At 39.0% G+C, this 24,637-nt stretch overlaps 2 protein-coding genes across 4 annotated transcripts in view; one reads left to right on the forward strand and one right to left on the reverse strand.

Annotated features, from left to right (window-relative positions):
- Positions 1 to 14,460, forward strand: part of helz (helicase with zinc finger) — a 59,993-nt gene extending 45,533 nt beyond the window's left edge. For all 3 annotated transcript variants that reach the window (XM_057345384.1, XM_057345387.1, XM_057345386.1), the window contains exons 22-31: positions 3,458 to 3,662; positions 6,189 to 6,240; positions 7,343 to 7,542; positions 7,667 to 7,865; positions 8,042 to 8,124; positions 8,317 to 8,776; positions 10,100 to 10,331; positions 10,472 to 10,967; positions 12,881 to 13,109; positions 13,517 to 14,460. In XM_057345384.1, coding sequence (XP_057201367.1) covers positions 3,458 to 3,662; positions 6,189 to 6,240; positions 7,343 to 7,542; positions 7,667 to 7,865; positions 8,042 to 8,124; positions 8,317 to 8,776; positions 10,100 to 10,331; positions 10,472 to 10,967; positions 12,881 to 13,109; positions 13,517 to 13,869 — 2,509 coding nt within the window. In that variant the 3' untranslated portion in view covers positions 13,870 to 14,460. The remainder of the gene's footprint in view (positions 1 to 3,457; positions 3,663 to 6,188; positions 6,241 to 7,342; positions 7,543 to 7,666; positions 7,866 to 8,041; positions 8,125 to 8,316; positions 8,777 to 10,099; positions 10,332 to 10,471; positions 10,968 to 12,880; positions 13,110 to 13,516) is intronic.
- Positions 14,461 to 14,511: 51 nt separating this feature from the next.
- Positions 14,512 to 24,637, reverse strand: part of cacng1b (calcium channel, voltage-dependent, gamma subunit 1b) — a 32,550-nt gene continuing 22,424 nt past the window's right edge. The window contains exons 3-4 of the mRNA XM_057345388.1: positions 18,663 to 18,800; positions 14,512 to 16,803 (exon numbers count right to left, since the gene is read on the reverse strand). Of these exons, the coding sequence (XP_057201371.1) occupies positions 16,571 to 16,803; positions 18,663 to 18,800 (371 nt within the window). The 3' untranslated portion in view covers positions 14,512 to 16,570. The remainder of the gene's footprint in view (positions 16,804 to 18,662; positions 18,801 to 24,637) is intronic.

Raw genomic sequence — 24,637 nt, forward strand, 5'->3', positions numbered from 1 at the left:
ATAGCTTCAATATTTTCTTGTCAAGAAAATGTAGATATTTTTTTTACTAGAAAACAAGACGAAAATGCTTAGTAAAAATGTCATTTTTTGCAGTGCAGATCTGTTCGGTTACAAACATTCTTCGAAATATCTCCTTTTGTGTTTAGTGCAACAATAGAATCACATATCATTACAATACTTACCTAATTGTCATTTTTGGGTGAACTATGCCTTACATTTAAGTTTGTCGCCTCATATTATATAAACTTGGAATAAAAAACAGTATGGTCCGCATTTTAGAAGACAAGTCTTATAGATGTGATATTAAATTGGGCTCTCTGTGGCTCAAAAGCCCAGTGAAAAACTCATATCTGTGGACCACTAATACTGTCTGCACCATAAGGTTCATAAGTGAACCTTAAACTGAACAACTTCTTACAGCTTAAAGAGATACAACACCACCTCGCTTTGGCCTTTTTTCAGAGGCAGAGATCAGCTGCTACATTACATGTTGATGCATTGAGTTTCTCCAGCGGTGTGTCTCTGCGGAGGTCTGAGATTGATGTCACCAGAGATGGGGATTGAGTATTTTCTCATCCGAGTTCAAGCGATATGAAATATGGCTCTTAGCGAAACGATCTGTAATATTTTTGTACATTTCATGTGTCAGTTTGGGGCTTTGCCGGTCACGCATGTGATCAGATTTGGTTCTTGACTTGTGTGTTTCTCGGCATTTATTTTTGGAATTCATTTGTAACTCAATAAATTGATGTGCAGTGGCGCACAACTTGTTTTCACTCTTGACCGAGTCTGTAAAATATGCGAATACAATTGACGTCTCGCTTTGTTTTACAAGCGTTTCAGTTGTCTGCATTTTTCTACTTGCTGTATTAATAATGGATGTTTTTCTCCATTAGGGAATTGATTTGGGTGAAATTCTCTATGTGCTTATCCTTGTGTTGGGGATTGATTTAACTTTGTGATAGTTCATCCAAAAATACAAATTCTGTCTTCATTTGGTTAAAAATGTGTATGACAGTGAAACACAAAAGAAGATATTTTGAGAAATGTCTTGGTGTTCAAACAATAGAAGTCAATGGGGTCCAGTGTTGTTTGGTTATCATTGTTCTTCAAGTGTTCATCTTTTTTTGTGTTCTGCGGAAGGAAGAAAGTCAGACAGGTTTGAAATGACATGGTGAATAAATGATGTAAGAATTTTCATTTTGGGTGAACTGTCACTTTAAGAGGCAGGGTAGGAGCCCCTCCCACAACTAAAAGACCTATACAACTTAGGGTGTGAATCATTGTATTCTTCATAGTTGGCAGAAAATGTAGGTTTGTTAGTAGCCTGTAGTGTAGCTGCTTTCTCAAAAGAATAGCCTACAGCTTGAGAGACTAAAGTTACACGTAAGTAGTTTTCCCAATACTGCTTGTGTAATGCTCCAGTTAAAACCCACCCAGAATCCCCCACCCGAACCCTCTCCTTTCACACCCCACGTCATATTATCATATCCTCGGATGACAGCCATTGGGCATAACAAATCTGCTTATGGCTGCTTGTCTTGGTGTTAAAATACTTTATATTGATACTTATTGATTATGAAGAGTGGTTTTGTTCACACTATTTCTCCCTGGGTTGGCTGTATCGTTTTTAGAGGTTTGGTGTTTTAGAGATTTAATGTGGCTTAGTTTAGATTTGGGCTGTTGGTGATTATTAGTCACGAATAATGTTAAAGGTTCTGATGAAGTGGTTTATTTTTGTGTTTTGTGATGCTAAAAAGATTACTTTTGTGTTTTTGTTCGTAGTTGAGCAGGCTGCAGGAATGCCAACTAGATTTGCATTTGCAGGCACAAAGAGAGTAGTTTTATTTATTTTTGCTGTGTGTAAATGAAAGGCTTTTACTGTTAAGATGCTCAGCTGTTATGTTTTTAGTTGACTTCTTAAAAAAGTGAAGTGTAAAGGACTGAGTTTTTTTTAGATTTTAATGTAGTTTTAAGTACATTTCAAACTAGCTTTTAATTTTTTATACTTTCAATATTCATGATCTTTAAAAATTTTGTTTAATTTAATTTAACTTTTTTTTTAAATTTGATTCATTTTCAATTTAATCGTTTGTTTATTTATTTATTCCAGATTTAGTTTAGTTTAGTTTTCATTTATCTCCAGGAACAGTTTTAGTGGTTTATAGGGATAGTTCACCCAAAATAAATTTTGTCATGACCTTATTTTTTCTGCAGAACACAAAAGAAGATATTTTGAAGAATGTTGGTCACCGAACAATGGGAGTGAAACACAACCAATGCACATCAATGGGTACCGCTGTTGTTTGGTTACCAACACTCTTATATATAAAATATCTTTTGAAATGACAATTGGGTGAATAAATTATGACATAATTTTCATTTTTGAGTGAACACACCTGGGTCAAAAACAATAAGTGTAATACAGATTTAAATTGTTGTTAAAAAAAATGTAATTGCATTTTTGTTTCCTAAGCAAAAAATAAATATACATTTTCCCCTGATTTACAGAAGATGCCCACTAAAATGTCCTTCAGTGTAACAATCTTGTCAGGCATATTTACAACAAAAATCTATTTATGACACATTAAAAGACTAATTACTTTCACTCCAAATGCTAATTAGTTGTAATTTTACTTCTTTTTTTTCATTTGCCACTATCCTAGGTTGTGCCCGTTTGTCAATAAGAATTTTTAACTCATTTAAAGCACAATAAAATGTAATACGCTCCCTTATTCTTTTATATATTTTAATATGTACAAGTCAGAATAAGCATGTTGTTTGAATTTGTACATAAATATTGTGTTACACTGAATGACAAAGTAACATTATTTCAACCACATTTTGACATTTTATTCTCCAAAAACGTACTTGCATTTAATATGCTTTCTATGGACATAAAATTGCTTTTGTACATTTCTTTTGATGGGGACATCTTTGACCCACCTACAAACTTCGCTCGCTGCTGCACGCTCTTTGAGAATTACCCACTAAAGTTTGGTGTCTATGTAAACCTTAGAATTTCTGCTTTCGTGTTCATCTGCTCTCCACGTCATTACAGCGGTAAGCCTTAATAGAGAGCGTTAAAACAAACCTGTTTCTTCATAGCAGCGGCCTGCTACAGCGCCTCTGTTGGACAACTTCAAAGGCGATTTTCTCAATATTATGATTTTTTTGCACCCTCAGATTGCAGACTTTTAAATAGTTGTATCTCGACCAAACATTGTCCAAGCCTAGTAAACCATATATCAGTAGAACACTTGCTTATTCATCTTTCAGATGGTGTCCACAACTGGAGGAATTGAAAACACAATACTAGTTCCTTGCAAGCACTGTTGATGTGGGAAAATCCCTTTTCTTGCATTTATATATTGAAACCGCGTGTAGTAGCACATTGTGTTTAATGATGTAACACCGACTGCACTCTAAATCTTTGCATCTCTTCGGTCCATTACAGAAAGTTCTGGGAGACCTTCATCTCCATATGTCATGAGAACCACAGTCTACACGGCATCACTTTTGAACAGATTAAGATCCAGCTGGAGGCCCTGGAGCTGAAGAAGACCTATGTGCTCAACCCACTGGCCCCTGAGTTCATCCCCCGCGCCCTGCGCTCGCACCATCTGCAGGGTCCCGGCAAGCACCAGCACTCCCCACCGAAGGTAAGAGCCTCCCACCTGTTCCTCCCTCTGTTTCTCGGTTGGCGCACAGTACCAATTGGAGAAATATACCAACGCTACATCACCAGAGCTGTTTTGACTTTCATTTTGAGTTGTGCTCTCAATGAATGCCACGGCAGATCTTTTAAAAGCACCTTTAGGCCTCCTCACAATAGAAAGATATTCTTGGCGTTCCAGACGGGCCAGTTTTATCACTCCGTTTATTTCTCGAGCCTCCGCTGAGGACGTGGCGGTCAGATACGGTCGGGATTGATGTGATGCGCTATGACGTGAAGTCATGCTCACGATCTCTCTCTGACATTAATAAAAGGGTTTGATTCTCCAAAGCGGCAGAGAGTATCCGTCTAAGCGCTAGCAAGGTCTCGCATCCTCAAACGAATAGTGTGCCAATCAATCATCCGTCCTAAAGGGAGAAAAGTAGACATGTCATAATAGATGAGTGAGAGAAGAGACTCGCTTTTTAATTTTGTTAATCAAATTTTTGATCCGTTTTACTAACCTGCTTCGTTTGCGCTTTCATTGTTCAATTATAAATGGGAACCAGCTGTTTGACTCGCAGAATCTGTCGAAAATATCTGTCCTGATAAACTTGAATTAAATGGAAATAACATTTTGTTTTGCAAAAACGATTCGAATTAATCGTTTTAGTTGTTTTAGTTAAAATACGTCAGCATAGGCCGTAGAACAAACTAGTCAAAAATGTGAGTAATGTTGCTCCAAAAAAGTTAAAATATGAAATATTTGTAAAGATAATGTAAAGATAAAATATGAACCAGATCTATTTTTCAGGCTTTGTAAAATTCAATAATATTGGATTTTTTTGTTACTTTCCAAGTAGAAAATGATGCGTAATCATAAAAATGAAACGTAAAAACGTGTCTGGATGTCATACAGAAAGTGTAGATGATCATAGAACATTGATGTGATTTTGTGGTTCTTCTAAACGGCATGACGAAAAGCCGCCTTTTCTGTTTGAGGTTATTTGATGCGAGGATTAGCTCAGCATTGCCATGGCGACGGCCTACTTTTATGACTAAAAGCCTGAATGAATGGGTGAGTAGTGCTGTACACTGAGAGAAATGATGTTAATCGCAGTCCTGCACCAGCTTTTGTCCTACACATGTAGGAGAAACTTCACACAATAAGCATTATGTTATGGTCATCTCTCGTGCATAATTACAGACATCAGTTTCGTCCGTCTCTCGACAGGCGCTTCCCCATTTTTTGCGCGTGTAATTTCAAAGGCATTGAACGGAACGACGCTCATCACACACCATTGAAACGGCAAGCGTGATTATGCGCGATCGGCTGTCGATTTCGCACGCGTTCGCTGTCACCCCCGAGCAGTGTCGCTCGCAGACGGCAGGACTCGGGCCAGCAGAATGACTGAATCGCCATTCTGTAAAGCACTCAAACCACATTGATCTGTTTTCAAAAGGGGAGAATTCCCAATCGACGGCGTCAGTGCGCTCTGATTTGGAAGTGTTTGGCAATCGAATACAAGCAGGATTTTTCTCTGCATGTGCAAGATGCATTTCAGGCTGAGAGAACGTGAGCGTGTTGCACCTAAATGCATTTTTCCAGTTCTTGCTGCGTTTTCCTTAAACTTGCCCCCTTAACCGACCCTCTGCTCTCATTTATCTCGAGCTCCACTCGCGTGGACCCAACACCCCTCCACCCACATATCAAGAACGTCACGGATGAGTTCTGCCTGACCATGCGGAAGTAAAGCGCTGTAACCGTTTGGACAAATCAGTGCCGCCTCACAGCAATATTCAAGCAACGAGAAAGCACGACCCCTTATACCCCCGGCTATAGTTGAGCTAGGGCCCAGGTTCACAGACAATGCTTAAGGCTAGTCCCAGACAAACATGAATGTTTGAGCTGTCTTAAGTAAGGGATAATGTACAGGCAGCCGGTTGTTATTGCAGAAATAAGCCCAGACAGTGTGATCAGGACCCGACGAGAAGCGGAGGGTCTTGTGTCACACTGAAGGGGCTTATTTCGGCTGCTTGTACATTATCCCGCTTATTACATGACTACTTGCCACATGAGAAAAAACTGGACATGAAATGTAAATTTGAAACATTTTATTAGCTCATTTTTACCGAATGCAGACCTTCCGTGAGGAAAAGCCGTTTAGTTTCGGTTTTAAGGTGAGAAACGACGTTCAAATGTCACGAACAGGCAATTTGGTTTAATCATTTTGTAAATATAATGTCGTACATGTCATTAAAAGACATATTTATAGTTAATTTGTCAAAAAACCTGTCAAAATGATTTGCTGCACCCGGGTTACCGTGTGTTATTAGTTTTGAGAGGTTGTTATCTGGGAATAACAAACCTGCAAATGTCGCGACTGGCCAATCAGAATAAATCATCAGTCAAGGCATAGTCCTGGCTTAAGCCAAGCTGTGTCTGTGAGACCGGGCCTAGATGTGTAAGATACAAACGCTTTCATCTTCCAGCACTGATTCACTCGAACCCTTCTCTTCCTCTCCTCCTCAGGTGAAAGGACAGCTGGCCAATCACACGGAGCCGTTCCCCCCTGAAGGCTTTGGTAAGACTCTCTCTTTGACCACTTCCTCTTGAAGGCCTGAACATTTTCACACATTTGTCAGGCACTTCCTTCTAAAGCAAGTCTGCTGCCATTTTGTGTTTTGTGGCTTTGAGGTGCTACTGTCACGTTACCTTGAAGGAACAGTTTAGCCAAAAAAGGAATATTTTCTCATTGCCCCCCTCTCATGCCATTGCATGTTATAGAGCACAACAGGATATTAAATGTTCGGTTGTCCGTTGTGCAGCTAATCCACAAGAGTTTTGTGCTAAATAAAGCCATAGATTGAAGGCAATAGAAGCAGGCTGACAACAAATGAGTAAAACATCGCAATATATTGCAATTTTGAAATCGCAATACATAAAAAACCCCATAAAAAATCGCAATATTAACAGCACATATTTTTTATGCCTTCGACCTCTGATGGGACACTTTGGGGATATTATTGGTGTGATATGACGGGGCTGTCAGGACGAATCGAGGTCATTAGTTTGTAAAGCACTGCTTGACTGGATGTCATCGGCGAAAGAAAAGCGCCACAGGGTATGTGGAGAGAGAGAGATGAGATCACTGAAGTATATCTAGCTTCCTTCCAGTTTCACTGCTTGTCCAATCAAAACGCACTCTCGCCGATAATGTGTGGCAGCAGCGCCAATTCTCTCTGAATTACTTCCTTAGATTGCCCTGTGTGTCCGGCCAAATGACTTGAGCCAAGTGTGTGTGCGTGTATGTGTGCTGTTCAGTGCACATGAGGACGTTTCAGAGGTGGTTGTGCGAGTTAGGCTTTCACCACAGTGATTCAATCTGAAGTTGGGTTGACCCTGAAGTTGGGTACAGATTGGGCCATATTAGGGTGTAGAGCTCCTTATACCTTGTAGTTACCCTACACTCCCCAGTGCTTTCTTAGGTAAGTACACTATAGGTACACGTACTGTTAAAATAAAGTGTAACCCAACAGTTTGTTGTGTAGTGCCATTTAAAAGGTTAGTGTGTTCCAAAATAAAAACAATCTGTCTTTATTTATTCCCTCTCGTGGTTGTAATCTCATTGTATTTGTTTTATTTCCATCATTGCGGTTTCAGTTAATGTTTCTCTTAACCTTCAGTTCAGCCCAGTGCTGCTGTGTTGATGGGAAACCCCATTCAGGCGTTCACCCCGCCGGGGACAGGAGCTCCCACCTCGGGTAAATCCCCCAGCCCTGTCCAGAGACTCGACCCTGGAGCCAGTATCCTATATGTGCCTGCAGTGTACGGGGGCAATGTGGTCATGCCCATGCCTCTTCCTATAAGTTCTGGACAGCTTCCTGTAAGTTGTTGAACAGACCACACGTTTACTTAGACATAGATCTGTTTCGATCTGATTTCATAAATCCTACTGAAAGGGTTTCATTAAATAAACTGTTGTTTTGTTTGACTATCATCCTCTCCAGTTGCCGTGGCCCAGCTATCAGAGTCGCTTTGCTATGGATCCTCGCATCATGAGTCATCAGGCTGCCATGGCTGCGTACTTGCGACCGGCAGCCAATCGAACCTCGCCTGTGTTGTATGGATTCAGTCACCCGTCTCCTCTAGGCCTAAACCAGCAGGCCAACACTGATAAAGAGCTTCTACAAGAGCCCAGCGGCAACGGTATCGCACGCACATCATTTTCTGTTCGACAGTGGTGCTTTGGCTGATTTCCCTTGTTCGTTTTGAAAAGTTTGCTTTAAAAGTATTTGAACCCGGTGAATGTGTTTTGGGTCTGTCATATGGAGCTGTTGGTGCGGCTCTACTTTGGGGTGTTCTGATTTTTTGTTTTTCTTTAGGGAAAATCGATATTAATGGAAAAGCGGAGCATTGCAGGCTGCTGACGCCTGAGCGGAAAGCCCCTGAGCTGAAAGGAAAACAGGTACCATCTATCTGTCTGTTTCCAGATCCATTTATCTGTATCCTGTGTTGTTCCTTGTTTAATCTGAAATAAATCAGAGGTGCACCTCCTCACCTTGTAACGTGGACCATTCATCTTTAAACGCTCGAAACATCTCGCTCGTTCACACTCTCCATTAGTGTCGGTAGTGATCAGACTCTTTGCTCTCCTCAGGGAGACCCGGAGTCGGCGCAGAACAAGAGTCCCGAGCCCCAGTCCAGCGTGGGCTTCCCCGCCAGCCGTCTCATGCGCAAAGACCCACAGACCCAGAGGGGCCTAAACTTCCACCTGGGGCCCCCGCATCCCGCTTTCCCCCCTCACCACCCGAACAACCAGTTCCCACAGCAGTACGGACTTTCCAGACCCCCTCTCCGTATGCAGACCCCCGTCCATCCCCAGTCCTCCTCTTTCCCCCCTTCGTTCTTCAGCGGACCTCCGATGGCACACCGTGGACTTCAGTCACCCGTCCTGGAGGGTTTGAAGGGCGAGGGCTCGATGGGAGCCATTCCAGGAGGTGTGTCTGAGGATCTGAAGGGTGTGGTGAGAGGTCTGCCTCCACAGACGCACCAGCAGCCCCTGCGTCTCAACAGCTTCGGAGAGGAGAGTTTAGACTCTCTGCTGGGTGATACTCTGGGTATGTACAAACATGTCTGCTGTGTTGCAGTAATGAATCATCTCCGACAGCTGCGATGGGCCGGACTGGCAAGTTTTGATATTGCCGTTTAGGTTCAGTCCATGTTCCAGACACTGATTCTCAGTGTAGTGCCAGAGAATTTTGACAATAGAAAAGACCTTAAAACAAACTCGAATTGTCTGTAAATATTGTTTTGTTGTTTTATTCGTTTTTTGTTGTTTGTTTGGTTTTTTTGGTTTTTTTGCTTGTTTGTTGTGGTTTGTGTATGGTTTTGTTTTGGTTTCTCGTTTTTGTTACTATGCTATTGATGATAATATTTAGAGCTACTGTCAATGTTGCACTTAACATTTGGCGTGAACAGGCTTTATTGCTTCAAATCATCACATTACCATACAGTTCTACCATTGACCATGTTTACATGTGTACCAATAATGCGATTATTATATCCGTGAATGTTTTATAAATCTGATTGTTTGCTATAATGCACAGCACAAACCGTGATCTCGGAAACCGTAGGTGTGTGCGACTGGCTATTGTTTTATGACATATTCACGTAGGGCTGCTCGATTATGACAAAAAACATAATCACGATTATTTTGGCCAATATTGAGACCCCCCGATTATTTAACACGGTTACTCATTAACTTTTAAAACAACATAGAAGATAAATAACTTTAAACTTTTAAACTGTGAATTCAACTGAAAAATAAATGTAAAGAAATAGCACAGCTGAACCACTGTAAAGGAAAGGGGTGCGCTGTGGATTTATACCACAAGAAAAGAGAGGATCCTTGCAAAATGGAATGTGCCACAATAATCGTTTTACCTCGATTTTTTTGAAGGCCAAAATTGACGATTACAATTCATTTTCGATTAATTGCACAGCCCTATATTCACGTCAAATGCAAAACACGTTATGTGGACATATTAGATGGTTATTTGGCGCCGTCACAAATATAGAAATCTAAGGAAAATGCCTCTGCAACGGCGGTGTATGCTGTTATCACGTTCGCGCTGTTTCTGTATAAAAATAAGGAGCGGGGACTGCTGACAGCAAGTTGTGTTGACGCTTAAGATGCACGAAAGAAGCACATGCGCACTTGGTCAGAGCAGCATAGACGCGACTAAAACTGGCGCACACCACATACGTTACTTCGATTATGAGCTTATTATAATCAAATTATTATGTTTACTTAGGTAAAGTAGTCGCATTATGAGGGTGCATGTAAACGTAGGCAATGAAATGCCTTTGTCCTTGCAAATGTGTTTGTCTACTGAAGTACTCTTCATTTTCTCAACATTCTCGTGTTGTGTTGGTCACAGATGGTCAGGTATCCTCAGGGCTGGATGCTCTGGGCCAGCATCAGCATCATGCTCGTATGGGTCAGTGGGGTGAACACACCCCCTTCATGCAGCCTGGAGTCCCTCCTTTTCCTCTGCCCCAGCAGTTGGCTCATCTCGGCCAGCCGGGTGTGCGGCTCCCCCAGCAGCTTCTCCGAGCCGGCTGGGGCCTGGGACCATCTGCTGAAGAAGAGCAAAGACCTGCCATGCCCAGGTGAAAAGAGACCCTTTAACTGTCTTCCTGAATAATATTTCATTAATTCTCTCTAAATAAAACGCATTGCTGGTGTCATTGACTAATATGCTAATGATTTGTTTATTCATCTGTGATCACTTCTCTCTTTCCCTCTCCAGATATCCCAGTCTGTTGCGTGAGATGCTCCCCCAGGAGCATTATGAGCAGCGCGAGCCGGCCGACATGCCCCCTCCACAGTCTCGTCTCCTTCAGTATCGTCAAGTCCAGCCCCGAAGCCCTGGGGACCTGCCCTCACCCTCCTCATCCAACGCTCCCAACCACAGCTCCTTCTCCGCTCCGCCCTCATACCCCGACACCAGCCGAGAGCTGTCCATGGGCGGCCAGCCCTTCCAACAGCACCAGGCCTTCAACCAGGCGTCCTTCTCCATGCCACCCGAGCACACAGCGGGTCCTCTTCCGGTGAAGTACCTCCTCCAGGAGGCCCACTGGCCTCACCCCAGTCTGCCCCAGAGCCACGTGCTGGGCCACGGCTTGCCCTACGGTCTGCAGGCGATGGCACACAGACAGGAGCAGGGCCCGCTCACGCAGGTCCAACACCAGCAGCAGAAACAGCAGCTCCAGGCCCCGCAGAGCAACCTGCACAGTGTAGAAGAGGTGAGGGGTTCAGACCGAACCGGGTTTTACCAGAGTCGTTGAAAAACAGAGTTGCGACACACTTTGATCTCGTCGCCGCGTGGTCACGTGGAGCTCTCAATAGTTTCACACCTGTCAGTCTGTTTGAAGGGGTTTAAGCAGGAGAGACAGTAGAAGCAGCTGTGTTTGCAACAAATTTCACTAAATACCAACTAGGGCTGTCACGATTATTAAATAATCGTCTCATCGCGATTGTTTGACCTCATCGCGATGGTTTCAGATCATCGCAATTATTGCACATCTCTATAGAAGACACTAGGGGGAGCTGTAGTGCATCTGCATATTGCATATTTTAGTGTATATATTGTTACTAAAGCATGGTAATACTTGTAAAATGTACCACCACAACACAATCACTTAAAAAAAAAAAACTAAAACATATACAAATTACCTGCAGTACAATTTAATATTATTTAAGCGAATCTCAGTGTGAAAACCAGTCTACCAAAATTTTATTAACACACAGGTAAAATTTTATTGTAGTCTTGCAAGTGAGAAAAAAACAGACTAGAAATTTTCTATGACTGATAGCATTTTAATGGTGGCTTCAATTCACTCCTGATCAATTTACTTCATTTACAAGTATTTGGTGGTTGTATTATTGACAGGTAAAAGCCTAAACCTTAAATATATGATGACCCAATGTTTTCTGATGTATTTCCAAGAAAAAAACAGTCTTGTATTCAGAACAATATGGTCGTTTCAATTGCTGAATCAAAAATGTATGAGAATTAAATGTCAAAGCTCAAAAACAGACAATTAATCGGCATAATCGTCAAAGCCCTAAAACAGACAATTAATCGTCATAATCGCAATGATTTATAAGACAATTAATCGTCAGTCAAATTTCAGAATCGTGACAGCCCTAATACCAACACAATATATGCACTGATTACCATGTTGATTGAATGCATAATAACATTTTGTTTGATAAGACAGTATTAATCCGTTTTGTGTGTTTAATTTGACTAGGAAGAATGCATAATGTGCAATACATGAACCGTATGCATGCATTCTTTTGTTTTGTATGCTTCTACATCATACCACATCATGAGTACATACCAATGTTAAATTATGTTAAGACATTCACATAAAAATGCCCAAGTAATTTATCAATTAATAATCAATGATTGCAAGTAAATGCATCACAAAGAACGCTGAAAAATGAACAAGACAATCAATTTCAGACAGTAAGAGATTTTATTATATAGTTTAAACAGGGAGAGGGTTGATAACATTTTATTTAATGAGCAGTCTTTGTAGAAAATCATTCAACCATACATACAGACACACAGAAAAGCCATTTTTATTTAGGAAACAATATTTTGTTTATCAACTTACCTGCGAATGTGTTTGGGAAATGAATGGTGAATGGGCTTCAATGCAATGTTTGGAACTATAGAGCCCTCCATGACTCGAGTTACTTCAGCATGTCATTCTTCCAACGCATGCGAGTGTCGTAACTCAATGGCTCTGGGTTTTACCTCACCAATGGAAGACTGCGCTCCCATTGGTTGACGTCAAATTATGTCACTGTTCATTTGCATTTGAAGATTGAAGGGATGATTCGCCCAGATATGAAAAACCCTCATGGCATCCCATATTTTAATCTTATTAAGCAATCAATGGCTTGTGTTTCCATGGAAACAAAACGATCTGCACAGTGTATTTAAATACGGCGGCATTTGAATCTCATTGGGACCTATAGCATTTTTTTGTGTACAATACCTTATTTTGTAAAAACAAATGCAAATACACTCTGTGTTAGTCAAGAGCAGAAATGTGAAGCTTGTTTTGACATAAAACTATTGACTGCTTTAATTTTTGATTTTTAAAAAAAATCCTCATTCTGTCTCTCTTTCACCGTCTCTCAGTATGAACCACGGGGTCCTGGGCGGCCTCTGTACCAGAGAAGGATCTCCTCCAGCTCCCCCCAGCCGTATCCGGATAGCCTGGATCCTCAGGACCACCCCACACCCTCCTACAGATACCCCACAGCAGACTTATGGCTAGGCAACAGCGGCCCCGGCCCGGGCTCCGCTCCTCTCCACAACATTCCATGTAACGGAGCGAGCCACCTCGTCCTGCACAGGGACGTTTTAGGTGCGTCTTTTTAGGTGTTAAAGGGACAGTTCATGCAAAAAAGTCATTCTTTTGTCATTCAAAACCTGTATAAGACACTTTCTTCAGTGGAACACAAAATAAGATATTTTGAGATATGTCTTAGTGATTTTGTTAATACAATGGAAGTCAATTAGTCAGTGGGGTTCAATGTTGTTTGTTTGTCAGGATCTTTCAATAGATCATCAAGGTCTGGTGGACCTAACCCTAACTAAACCTGATCGATTTAGTTTGCAATATACCAATTATACATTAAATAAATTTTACACAAACTAAAAAAGAAGGGAAGAAAATGTGCTACAAAACGCTTTATTAACATGAAACCCTCTACACGATTTTATATGTATGTAGTGCTGAAGTAATATTGACACGTGCTTCTTGTCCCTCAGTTTCAAAGGCGATGAATGTCGCAGATGAACACGTCAAGCCCGAGCGTCTCCCGCAGTCACCTCACCCCGCTAGCGCCGCAGCCCTCCAGCACCACGGACAGTTCCCACCCCTCATGCCCAGCAAACAAACCCCGCCGGATCCAGGAGGGGGCAACACCAGTCCCGGGGGCCCGCAGAGGCCAGGCAACTCCAAGCCCCCGACCATGTCCTACGCCAGCGCCCTCCGAGCCCCTCCAAAGCCCCGCCCGGTGCCCGAGCAGGTCAAGAAGAACAGCGACCCCATCTCTCTGTTACAGGAACTTAGCATAGGCAGTTCAAACAGTAGCAATGGCTATTACACGTATTTTAAATAAGTCAATATATATGAACTATATACACCCGATAAAAAAAAAACGATTGAAAAAAAAAATAGAATAACGATCCAAAAAAAACAATAAAAACGTCTTTTGATTTTGTGGAATAGTTAGACAATTTGCGTTTTATTATTTTTTACTCGCTTTAGTACTAGTTGGTTCTTTTACAGTTTGGCATCTGTGATTTTACAAACCGAATCGGCATATATATATATATATAATATATATACATAAATATAAATATATCATGAATACCAAAACATTTTGGGAAAAAATCAATAACAAAAAAAGATTTATGAGAAAAAGATTTTTAAAAACACCTTGAATTGGTTGACCACTGAGCTGCCCGTCTCTCCTGTAATTTCGTCTGCTCTCTTTGCATCCACTCCCAGAAGTGAAACCTGTTGAAGTGATTTTTCCCAGCTGGCATTTTTTTATGATGTTTAGTTCTTGATCATTATTGGTGTGTTTTCTTGTGCTTGCAGCTGAGTGGTGAACCGACTCGGATCAAAAATATTATAAAAAGTTGTATAGATGTAGACAGACTTTTCTCAGCCCTGTACATATGAATAAATGACTACATGAGATCAAGAGTGTGTTCGCCTTATTCCTCTACTGACACGCATGAACAGAAGCTCAAAACCTAGAATGTTTTATTTCCATCAAATGAGCCATACCAATATTTTGTAGGTTTACAAAGACATGTAAAAAGTGGCTTTAAAGTCCCAGTGAAATTAAAAATGACAATTCTTATTTTTTCATGAAATATTGCAGCGTTTACAGTAAATACCTTATCAATGTGGGTCATTTTCTTTTTAAAATTCATATGCCCTCATAATCTTCAGTTAAAATCTGAAAATACACTTCCGCCCTGAAATGACAATCCATCTCAAATGACGTAAATTAGACGGCTTGGGCGGAGCATCTGTTAACTCCTCCCCTATCAACTGTCAGTCTGCTGCTAGTTTCATTTCAAAATGCAACACTTGTTTTTATACATCCAATCAATTCGCAGTAAAAAGCAAAAGCCACGCCCACTAATTTTCTGCTTTGAAATTCCTTTTCACTCGTAAATGCGTCAAAATACGGAAGTAAAAACGATTGCAACTTCTGGTTCACGGGGACTTTAACAAAGCAGATGAATTTGCAGGTATTTGATTTGCACAAAACACATGGATGAAAAATCCAAAGAATCCAAGAAATGTAGTTTTTACAAGCCTGAGCATGTTTTTGTTTTGTGAACAGGGTGAGATGCGATTGCTTCATTTCTTTGTAAATGAGTTAAGCCCCCGTGAGGAGTAGCCTATCTGATGAGATGTTGGTGATTGTTTAAACTGTAACACTGCAATTTATTTACATCACCATTCTCATGTGAACACAGCTTCATCTATACACAACCGCAACATTCATCCGTCGCAATGTTGAACTTTACAATTGTTTGAATAATGACCTCTTATTTCTCATTCTTAGTTTTTGGCAAAACATTCTGCAGTAGATTCAACACTAAACTCTTTGATCTTGTTCAAAATATATGGAACAACATAAAAGCATTAAACATGTCCTGGTGCACAGGGCAAAACAACAAAGAGTAAAAATTCTACAGTATAAACAAATAGCAAAACCATTTTGAAGCTGCTTTATATGTAAGAGCACTGTTAAAATTATGATATAAACTATTAGCAAATACTGTATATGCATTTAAATAGGACAAAATCTACATATTAATCTTTGCAGGAATGCTACAAGTATTCTGTACAATACATTGATTACATAGCAATAGCAATCTCCTCCCCCTAAACAGTAAGAAATAAATATTTCAATAAAATGTTGAATATTTTCATATCTTTTTCAATAAATAATTTGCCTCTGACTGGTTTGGTGGCAAATCATGATTTAGTCGGGCTGTGATGTAAATGAAAGGGCGTTGGCTTTAAAAAAAGGAAAGACAAAGAAAATGTCCAAAGTCCTGTTCCCTGTAAGGAGGAAATTATTCGTAGAGGGTCTTTAACTGTTTTATAAATGTAGAGGTAAATCATTGAAACCATTCAGATTACATGGTTTAAAATACCTTAAAAGTATAAATCGGTACTACTAATACTGTTAGTTTCACCTTAGTTCATAGTCCAGTCTATATTTGCTGAAACTGGAAGGTGTTTAACTGTCAAATAGAAAATAATGTCCATCTCATTATAACGAAATGTGTGGGTCATGTACTTTACATTTGAACTAATATATTTTTTCCCATAACAGTGGGCTATTGACAATTGGGGAATAACTTAAATATCTTAAATATCATATATTTATTGTTGATAAATTATCAATAAAATAATGCGACAATTTTAATGGTCTTTAAAAAAAGCTTATTTAGGGAGAAGTATAAATCATACATGTTCGAAACAGCGAGATTTACCCACACAGTGTTCAAAAAAATAAAAAATGTGCTCTAGCATTACTTTTTCAGAAATAACACACTGTATATTTTATATTATAACATCTCTAAATGTACATTCTAAGCCGTCATCTATTATTCGTAAGCACAAAAGCACAATACTGCAAAACATATAAAAGTGCTGTTATAGATATTTTACATGTAACTTAAGTACTTAGACGTCATTGTCAATGCTTAAGTGAATTAAAAGTATCAATGCATCTCTACAATCGTCATCATCTATCAATGCACCTCGTCTCCATTCGCAGTGTACTAGTCTATGGGCTCCGGCTCGGCATCCATGCAGGTCTCCCAGGGGTTTCTGGGCATGTGCGGCATGGAGATGATGAGCAGGCAGAGACCGCTCAGGAAGAGAAGAGTGAAGGCTGCGCAGGCGCAGGTGAACGACCAAGAATAGTAGTACTCGATCCATATGGTCTCGTCGCTGTCAACCATGCGCTTGACTGACTGCCTCATGACCTCCACAGAGATGACGATGCACAGGCCTGTGAGGGTTGAGAAAGGTCACTGAGGTCAAACGGAGAGAAAAGATGGTGGTTTTGTGGTTGACGTCTGGGGTTTCCAGACTATCAATTCGCCTGCGTTAAATTACACCGCCTGTATGTCCTTGAAATGCTCCCAGCTGGTTTTGACCTACAGCTGGGTTAGCTGCTGGTCAACTGCTAGTAGACAAACATAAGTTATGATCAGTTAAAGTCCCAGTGAAATTAAAAATGATTCATTTCACAGTTTTTCATGAAATATTGCAGCGTTTATAGTAAATAGTTTATCAATGTGGGTCATTCTCTTTTTAAAATTCATGTGCCCTCATAATCTTTAGTTAAAATCTGTAAATGCACTTCCTTCCTGTAATGAGTTGACTATCCATCTTAAATGATGTATGTTAGATGGCTTGGGCGGAGCATCTGTTAACTCCTCCCCTTCAACTGTCAGTTCATTTCAAAACGCGACAGCTGTTTTTATCCATCCAATCAAGTCGCAGAGAAAGACAAAAGCCACGCCCACCATTTTTTCTCCTTAGAAATTCCACTTCACTCGGAAATGCGTCAAAACACAGCAAAATACAGCAAAACTGCAACACACAGACATCAAGAATCAGTGTATGAACCTCAATAATGGTGACAATCACCAAATTTTGTACTGCAATGCATGCTGGGTAACATCATAGTACAAAACTCATTCATGATTCCCAGCATGCATTGTGGTTTATCTGTTTATCTGAATTAGTCTGTTGATTGTCACCATTATTGAGGTTCATACACTGATTCTTGATGTCTGTGTGTTGCAGTTATGCTGTAGATTAAGTTTTTATTTACATCCGGCTTTCACAAATGTTTCTAGATATCAAAATGTACTGTTAAGCAGTACAATTGATTGAAATTGACTCATTTCTAATAAGTTGTATTTAATTAAAAAAATTGCTTGTAATCTGTTGCCATAATTTTATTATGTAGATCTACGATATTACTTTTTACAGTGTACAAAAAAGGTACCGTGGGAATACCAACACAATGTTGAGGTTTGTAAGTATTTTATAAATATCATGTAGGTTTTGGTATGGTCTGTTTGCACCTCGGTGATGTTTAGGTTTAGGGGTGGAGCTTCATTCTTGCTTTTTTCCTAATAATCATACACTGGTTTTGATCCATATCATAAATCCATATAAAATCAGAAAATAGTTATGTTTCCTTGTGAGATCAGTCTTTTTGGCCCCAATACAGTTGACTATTATCAATGTTTGATTATTTGCACGCACACTTTAAACCTAACACACCCAATTCTATTAGTTGTAGATGTGTTTGGGATGTAGGAATGTCATAAAAACAAGAACACATAAACCTTGCATTACGTGTATTGTGATTGTCAAAACATATGATCATTTCATTCAAAGATTTCATTTTAAAATTCATTTTTATTTTATTTTAACCACAACCTATAAACCCCCCTTTAAAGCCACACAGCCCTTGAGGATGATTTAATCTTTTTAATTTGTGTATTTAGTGTAATTTTGACACACAACACAGAAAAAATAGTGGGTACAGCCCTGCGTGAGAAAATGGATGCGTGTCCTGAATATATCACAAAAAAACTTTAATTTCATGTGCTCTTGTGGGCCCCCTAGTGACAGCGAGGCCCTAAGCAGCCGCTTAGTTCGCTTATAGGAAGGGCCGGCTCTGTGTACTATGGTGTTCTTTAAAGCCACAGTTTGTTAAGACTACCGGCTATTGAAAATAATGCACCAATCCCATAACATGTCCTTCACTTCATAGGGACTTTAAAGCAAATAACTGAACATACATTTTACACACACAAGTCTTAATCTTTGCTTAAATGTGGGGCTTACCTGCAAAAGCGAAGAACATACCAGCTGGTCTCAGCAGGTAGTCTCTGCTCTTCCCAAAAGCCCCCAGGAGGCAGAGACTGCCCAGAGTCATGAAGGCCAGACTGAAGATGGCTATAGCAGCAGCTGAGATGTTGTACTCTGACAGAGGAGAAACACACAGGAATCAAAGACCACTTCTTTATAAACCATAGCCAACTTCGCAAAATGCAAACACAGGTCCAAGCACTTCCAGATTCGTTTTCATTTAGTATGTTTTAAATCTTTCATATACAGGTGCTGGTCATATAATTAGAATACATTTCAGTTGGCCAAGATTTCTAAAAATCCTTTCTTTGTATTGGTCTTAAGTAATATTCTAATTTTCTGAGATACTGAATTTGGGATTTTCATTAGTTGTCAGTTATAATCATCAAATTAAAAGAAATAAACATTTGAAATATATCAGTCTGTGTGTAATGAATGAATATAATATACAAGTTTCACTTTTTGAATGGAATTAGTGAAATAAATCAACTTTTTGATGATATTCTAATTATATGACCAGCACCTGTATAATAAAATCTTATCGTGTGATAAAAGATATTCGTTTGACATTTTAAATCGGTTATACATTTTGTTCAAATGTTTGTGCAGTGATAAACTGAAGCAGCGAACCAGCGTTGGACTAGCATTGTTTGCATCATCTGAAGTGGTCTATAGTTTTACAAAATCTAAATGTTTATGCACTTATGCACTCTTGTTAAAGTCTTATTATACTATTTAAACCCCTTTGGGGTAATTGTTTATAATGCCTTAAAATATATATTGGGTATAAATGCAGTTATAATTAAACAGTACATTAATGTGAACAACACATTTTATTAAATCTAAAATAAATAGTTATGTGACACCTGCTAATAATAATTATATCCAACAATCATCAAATCAAATTTGAAAAATATCAAATGTACACATTTTTAGTCTTATGTCCATCAGTGCACATTATTTTAAGAAAAAAGATTTCCCTTTTAAGATCTAGTTCTTGGCTGGACTGGGGGGACAATTTCTCTAGTTATATACTCATAGTTCATTGCATGCATAAATTATTATTTTTTCTGTGGTTAAATTGACAGATCATAATAGATATACAAATAAAACATATTTTATGTTTTTTTTCATCATCATCAAAATTTGGGGAGAAATTCCCCCTTCAAGACTCATGTTGACTGTAACCTCATCACAGTATTACTATGCTGATTTGCTAAGACTTATAGTGCGACATTGTACAAAGCTTTCATAGTTCACGAGCAAGTAATATAATAAACAGAACAGCAACTAATAACTTAGAAGTAATAGTTTAGGGCTCCAATGGGTTAAGCCTTTTTGGGGGGGGATACCAACACAATCCGCATTTATTGTCAGTAGACTGTGCTCCCACTGTAAGAATTTTCTCTTTGATTTAACACAAATGCTTTAACACACGCCAACTGTTTTTATCAGGTTTTCATCCTCTGTCAACTAGGCTGTAAACCCTGATGAAATAAACAATGGAAAATTAATGGTTTTCATTACTAATAGCATAATGGACCATCTGCTGTTTACCAAACAAGTAGAACATTGCTGAATATAGTGTGTTTTGTGTCTCAATCCAGTAGGATTTAATAGTGTTTGATTGGATCCTATCCGCCAGATAACACCCCACCATTAAAACCCAACAAGTTTCCTATGGAGACCATCAGAGACCATTATAGCTTCATTTCAAAGCAATACAATTCCCATTATTACCATAATCCATTCACATTCCTGTGATGGTTTGCATTGTTTATAGTTTCAAAAACAGTTTCTTGAAAATGTTTAATCAGACCTGCAGACGCATGTATTCAGAATCAAGCTAAATCCTTTGAGAATGACTTCATCAGCGCTGTTAATTCAGATAATCTGTTTAATCAGTCTGACCTCTAGACTCATGTTGCATTTAACAAGTCAATCATTAACAATAAAGACAGATCAATAGCCTACTGTGGACGACTATTGACATTTTAGCATGCGAGCGTGATGGCGGAAACGGCTGACAACCAAGCGTTCAAGCAAGGTTTCATGTCTCATTGCATTCTCCACTTTATCCTATTCAGATAAAGGTTTATGTCATATACTCAATGGCCGAGCTGGAGCGTGAAATAGCCAAGATGCTGTCTGCTCAAAGGCCAATAGCTCAATGTGGTTGCCAGATTGCACTGCGAGAGATCGGGAGATGAGCCTCTTGTATGGAAGTAAAATAGAGAAAAATGTGTTTGAAGCAAAAAGACGTGAATAGCACTAACTGAAAAAAGATGCATTGTATTAACAGTGCTCGCATTTTAAGGTTCTGCAATTCAACATGGCTGCATATTTAAGATGTGAATTTTTTAAATGGAAACATTTCACACACAGTTTCACCGTTTAAAAATTAAATCAAAATTCACCTTTTAAATTTCATTTAAAAAATTCAACTTGTTATAAAATACAAGCTTTAATATTCGACAGACAATTATCAGTCCATATAATTTCGGTTTAAAAATTCGCTTCCACAAATTCAGTGGTTCAAATTCGACTTGAAATTCAAAGTTTCACATCCTGGAATCCCAGGAGAAGCAATAGAGCGCCGATTCCGCCAATGCATGATCTCTACCTGCTGCCTGACCGCTTCACCAGCAGGTGGTGCAAGTCGCTTCTGACGAAGACCAAAGCAAGAAATGCAGATACTTTTTATGTTTGCAGCACAGTCCACTCATCTGCTCGATTAAGTGAATTTATTTGATCTCATAGATCTCTTCTTATGCATCATCAACATCAGAAATTTTAGGTTTCCTGCTCTGGCTAGAAGGAATTAAGTTATTTTTTTACTTCAGCACATCGTGTTCACATAAATACTATGCATCATCAGCATTTACAGGACATGTATTGTGTTTGAAGCGGTCAAATAACTGAGATCTCAACTATGAGCTTATTGACAAATGCTCTGATTTTAACGCGTACTCTCCCATGTGCTTCTGTTTATATGAAGTAGCTGCAATCTCAATAAACATTCTTTTTATTTTCTCGCATGATCTTGTTTTAATTTGAGACTCTCAGAAAATGCTGGATGTTGTGGAATTGTGGAAACGTTCGTTTGTTAATACGAGACAGAAAAACTGATATTTTAGCCAAGCGAACTTCTTGAGCAGGACAGATAAAACGAACCAGATAAAAATAGTCAGCACTTTCTTTAGAACCCGACTAGACCCGAAACGTCTTGTGCAGCCTGCAGCAAAGCAAGATACCTCACGGCGTTAGGATCTATACAGCTGTAAGATGGTTTTTAAGCGCAAAGATAAAAACTTGTGTTGTATGCTGTGTGCGTTTCCCAATAATGTGCCACACACGAACATGCGAGTATGACTACACGCTAATTGCATGAGTTGCTGTCTGTTCATTAAATGCTAAAATGTCAATCACTCACGGTATATTAACCTAATTATGTCTTGTAAAGTTTGGCGTAACAAATATTTGTTGTTTACCTAACCATAAAATGTAATTAATTTGTGTCTTTCGGGGCGATTGGTAAAAGCACATTCATTATAAATGACCAGAGACCCCATGCCATATCGGACACGACCTGTGCCAAGGCATATTTTGTCAACGTTTTAGACCCGATGCCGCTGGGACACATGAGGACCTCTCTAACATACACATCAATGCAAGTCAGTTTGCATGGCCGAGCAGTGAAAAATATATTTAATTACTGGTCAGAAAACAATATGAGTGCTCCATGGCAATATACACAACTATCTGTAGATGTTGCTGTTTGGCGCATTGTATTTCGTATACTTTTATATTAGGCTATAGCCTTTCTTTTTAATTAGCTTACCCAATACTAATATAACATATCAAAACGAAATTACGATTACTAATTTTTAATCTATATGCTCACATAATAAGTCAACATATTGTTAAATTTATGCATTTTAAATGACAGAAATACACTGAAACCTGCACGTTGGAGAAAGCACGTAATGTACGTGTCTAAAATGTATGCGTACAGTTCAGTTAAATGATCAAATTTACCCTCTTTAAACTTAAGCTAAACATTTAGCTGAATATCCACAACATATATGGTGGCATGGTGGAACAAAAACGTTATTGCAAGATTTGCTAAGTGCCTTTGTCCCTTTAGCGTCCACGGACCACGCCATCACGGCCGGTGTACCGTGCTAAAACGCTTAATGTTGCTTAATCTTCAGACCAGATGATTAGTATAGCCTACACCTTTTTAATAACCGTAGGCTACAGAAATGCGGAAGAGCCCTAAATATGAATGCAAAAAGCACAAAATGACAAAATAAGAATTGTAGCATGTCCCGCCGTATTTCTCACATAATACCAGAACGAATAGGTATAGGTGGCTTTATTGTTGCAGTATTTCAGTTTGTTTTTTTATTAATTCGTTCATACAATAGGTTATAATTGGCTTTATTTTGTTTGCGTTCTGAGATTTCAGATGAAAAGTATAGGCATGATTATTTCCATTGATATTTCTCTTTTAAGTGGTGTAGTTATTCGTTTAAGTTACATTTATATCCTACATTTACTAAATATCTTACAATTACGTTTTTAAGAAAAGACTGTTATTTATATTGTAGATTATTTTACGTTCTGGTGGAAAATTGTTCATGGCTTGTTCTTACATCTGTTTTCACTACTATTTCAGTTAGCCTACTACTATTGTCTGTTTAAAATGTATAATTATTGCTATTTTTCCTATTTAGTTTTAAACCGAAATAAAATGTTTTATTTGAATTTAAATGTTAAGTTTATTGTGATGGTGTTATGTAACTAATGTAATGCTTTAAAATCTTGTTGTCTTGTTTTCTGGCACATTTAATCAGATTGTCATGGCTCTGCTTCGTTTAGTCATGTTTTTCTTGGTCCTGTAGCAGAGTCATGACAAAGCCTTTTGTTATGTGTGGAGAGAAATATATTATTGTCCTTTTGACAATAATATACGTTCTCTCCAGTGTCTCGTCTCTGTTCCCGCCATCTCGTTTCCTCGTTAACTTTCCCTGAGTGTTTTATTACCCACACCTGCCCTGTGTCGTTATCCCTCGTTTGTCTTGCCTTTAAATACCCTCTTGTTTCTTTGTCTTGTGTTCATGGACTGTGTTGTTTGTACCGTGTACCCTGTAATTGTGTAAGTGAAGTCTCCGTGTCTACCCGTGTTTCCCGTTCCTTGCCTTGTCCGTGGATTGTTCGTGTTGTGAGTTACCCTGCCCCTGCCTTTGTTACCCTGCTGTGTTTTTTGTAAGACGTTGTGTCGTGCTTTTTAGTTAGGTTATTTGCTGTTGTTTTATGTTTTGCCCCAATGTGGGAAGTCTTTGTTTTCTTTATATCTCTTAGTTTCGTTTTCCCCCATTGAGGGTGTTTGTTTTGTGTTTTATTAGTTATTAAAGTCTTGTTGAGTTAACCCCTTCACTGCCTGCCTGCATTTGGGTTCTTCCTGCCACAGTACGTGACACAGATACCATTGCATGTGTCATTCAAATAGCTTCATGCAATTAGCTTATTTTATTCAAACACAGTATGATTCAGTAATTCACTGTAACATATACAATTTTCTCATCCTCGAAACTCAAACCATTATTTGATGACTTAAGATCATGCTTATCAAAAGCGAGATTTTATGTTTGTATTTGGCGAGCTACAGAAATTATCTTTTGCGTGCATATGATACGCATGTGTTTTGCGTGCACTTTTTATGTACATACCGACTTAACCCACACCATCTTAACCAAGCGGGTAGTCATATGCACGTAAAAAGTAATGAATGCGTATAAATAGCAAGCCAAATACAAACATAAACTCTTACTATAGATAGGCAGTACTAGATCGGGTAGGATATTTAAATAATTAAATTAATATTATAAATGTATGAATAGTCCACTGATTCCAGGCCACCTGGAATTGTCCCCGTGCTCCATGTC

Source organism: Triplophysa rosa, linkage group LG11 (assembly GCF_024868665.1).
Source record: "Triplophysa rosa linkage group LG11, Trosa_1v2, whole genome shotgun sequence".
In the NCBI taxonomy this organism is placed as follows: Eukaryota; Metazoa; Chordata; class Actinopteri; order Cypriniformes; family Nemacheilidae; genus Triplophysa; species Triplophysa rosa.